This window comes from Penaeus vannamei, chromosome 9, assembly GCF_042767895.1.
Source record: "Penaeus vannamei isolate JL-2024 chromosome 9, ASM4276789v1, whole genome shotgun sequence".
NCBI lineage: Eukaryota > Metazoa > Arthropoda > Malacostraca > Decapoda > Penaeidae > Penaeus > Penaeus vannamei.
This window is the reverse complement of record NC_091557.1, coordinates 11,499,605-11,502,104: the sequence shown is the minus strand read 5'-3', so window position 1 is coordinate 11,502,104 and position 2,500 is coordinate 11,499,605. Positions and strand designations below refer to the sequence as shown.

At 32.5% G+C, this 2,500-nt stretch overlaps 1 protein-coding gene across 3 annotated transcripts in view; it reads right to left on the bottom strand.

Moving 5' to 3' along the window:
• LOC113811799 (4'-phosphopantetheine phosphatase) overlaps positions 1–2,500 on the bottom strand; it is a 22,420-nt gene that overhangs the window by 17,961 nt on the left and 1,959 nt on the right. For 2 of the 3 annotated variants that reach the window (XM_027363621.2, XM_027363627.2), the window contains exons 3-6: positions 2,498–2,500; positions 1,847–2,030; positions 1,357–1,525; positions 893–991 (exon numbers count right to left, since the gene is read on the bottom strand). The exon at positions 2,498–2,500 is cut by the window's right edge and continues 206 nt beyond it. In XM_027363621.2, coding sequence (XP_027219422.1) covers positions 893–991; positions 1,357–1,525; positions 1,847–2,030; positions 2,498–2,500 — 455 coding nt within the window. The remainder of the gene's footprint in view (positions 1–892; positions 992–1,356; positions 1,526–1,846; positions 2,031–2,497) is intronic. The other variant, XM_027363634.2, reaches the window with a different exon arrangement.

Below are 2,500 nucleotides of genomic sequence, written 5' to 3'. Positions count from 1 at the left end.
TTCTTACATTACAGGATTTATACAGGAATGAGGCTAGTCTACTTTGCGATAATGTGGTAATTTCCTGTTTCTGTATGAAAATATAAAGAACCTGAGAATTTACTTGAAACCGAGTAACAAATGAAACAGCTACAGGAAAATAAAAAGAATGGGAGGACCATATATTGGTAGCCAAAATTTAAAGAAAAGACAACTCAGTGGTGGTAATGGGTAACAGTTTCCACTAGATTTGGGACTACATTAATTCAAGGAGTCAGCATAGCATACATGTATAGGCAAGTAGAGTATAGGAGTATGGTGGTAAAAAGTATAATTTTTGGCCCACTTTAAAAACAGATAATTTACACATAGGAAATCTAACTTACAAACATCATTTATTATTTAATTATCATTTTCCCCAACTGATTTGGTAAATTAGGTAGGTCACACGCTACAGTAGATGGGTACACTATATGAAGATTTATTACAGCTGATTATAGATACAGTTTCTGAGTGTTAAACTTCACATTTCAAAGAAATACTACTTTCTGATTTTCATAATGCTCTACAGCTCAATTCTTTTCCTATATACGATAGAAAAGATTTTAACCTATACTTATACTTGCTAAACATTTTGCTCTGCAACAAAGCATACAAATGTTAGTTCCTTACACTTACAAATGACTTTTTTTTAAATAACAGACATGTCTACAAACTATAAAGCCATAACAAAACTTTATGGGTAAATGCGAATCTTTAATTTCTCTACCTTTGAGACCTGTAATGATTAGAAGGATATAAACGTTATTATATCAAAACTAATATTCACTATCCTGTCAATCTCATTCTTATTTTTGTCTAGTAGTGCTCATATATTCCATTCATCATGGAATATTTTGTAATCTAAACATACCTGGATTTCCATCATTCTTTGTGTGTCCATGGTGCATTGCCTTGCCAAAACTAGATGCAATTATATCTCCAGTCAGCCCTAATGCACTGTAGTCACCACCTGATGGGTGATATTGGTAATGTAATGGTTGCCTGAAACACTATGTATGGGATTTATGTTCGATGTAGTTTGACTGAGTTACTGTATATGATTATGTAAAGCAGCCAAATGATGCACATTTTTCTTAAAGAACATTACGTCTCTAATCTATCTAATAATTATCATTCATCTGCAAATAATGTAAAGTCAAAAGTCAATATAGTTTTCATTTGGCCTTCTTTGTACTCTTCTTGTACATGAATATGCATTACAAATATCCCAATTAGCAAGGTCTTACTGTGATCCCAACATTACAATGACAGCAGACAAAAATCATATCAATTCATTCCCACAAACAAAAAGGTGATTTCCAAAAGAGATCTTACCATATATATCCTTCACCAAGAGATCAACATTACGATGATCCCCCTCACTCGCCAGGTGCAAGAGCTCATCAAATCCCTTGGCTTTGGTCAATAAGGATCCTAAACCCCAAAAGGTTCCACCACCCATGCTAGTGCCTCCAATCCTTTCATACTTGTCATCTGATTCCACCTGTAGTCATAAAAAATCTGTATGTATTCTACAACCAAAATATCTTATATCAATATGTGATATGGATACATCTGACATTTGGCTATATCTGTATGAATAAATACATATACTTACAGAATGTGAAACAGGAAACTTTACTAAAGAAGAAAAGTTCACTTCCAGCTTTCATATCTTTATTATGAATTTCATGAATTATGTACAACTTTCACATTAGCATTTGTAACAGCAGATAAATTAAATCAAATATCTTTTTAGAGTGAAAAATATATACACAATGAAATTGCATAGATGAAGCATACATAAAAAAGTATCATATCTTACCTTCATAATGCTGACACCAGACCCAATGTTGACAAGCAAATATGGGAAGATGTTGGGCTCAGTATTGATGAAGCGATATTCAGGCTCTTCATGCCGACTATAAGAAAACTGCTCATCAGGGATGTTACGCAGCAAAAAATTACATCCCTTTATAAGGCTTCCTATTTCATCTTCTTTTTCTACACTGCAAGGAAATAAAAACAATGATATCAATCGAAGTTGTTTTACTGATCTATCCTTCAATTTTTTCTAATAAGAAAAATTTATGTATCTTTTTTTGTTAAAATATATGATACTCTTTTGAATACATATTTCTGCAGTAAATACTTCAAAGGTGGCCAGGACCACAGAGTATCTATTATATTTGAAAGACTGTAGCTGAAAATAACTATGGATATACAACCGGTTTGTTATTATTGTGCAAAGCCCATGCCAATGAATATTCACATATACAGATATACATAAATGCAGAAATAAATGCATATCTGTCTATTTAACTGACAGATTTATAGTTATCTGTCTATCTGCCTGATAGATATGCATGTCTAGACTGATATGTATGGAGTTATTTCTGTGTATATATATATATCCACAAAATGAATATCTATCATGTCAGGCCTCGCACAATTTTAACAACCAGTGTATACTTACGCT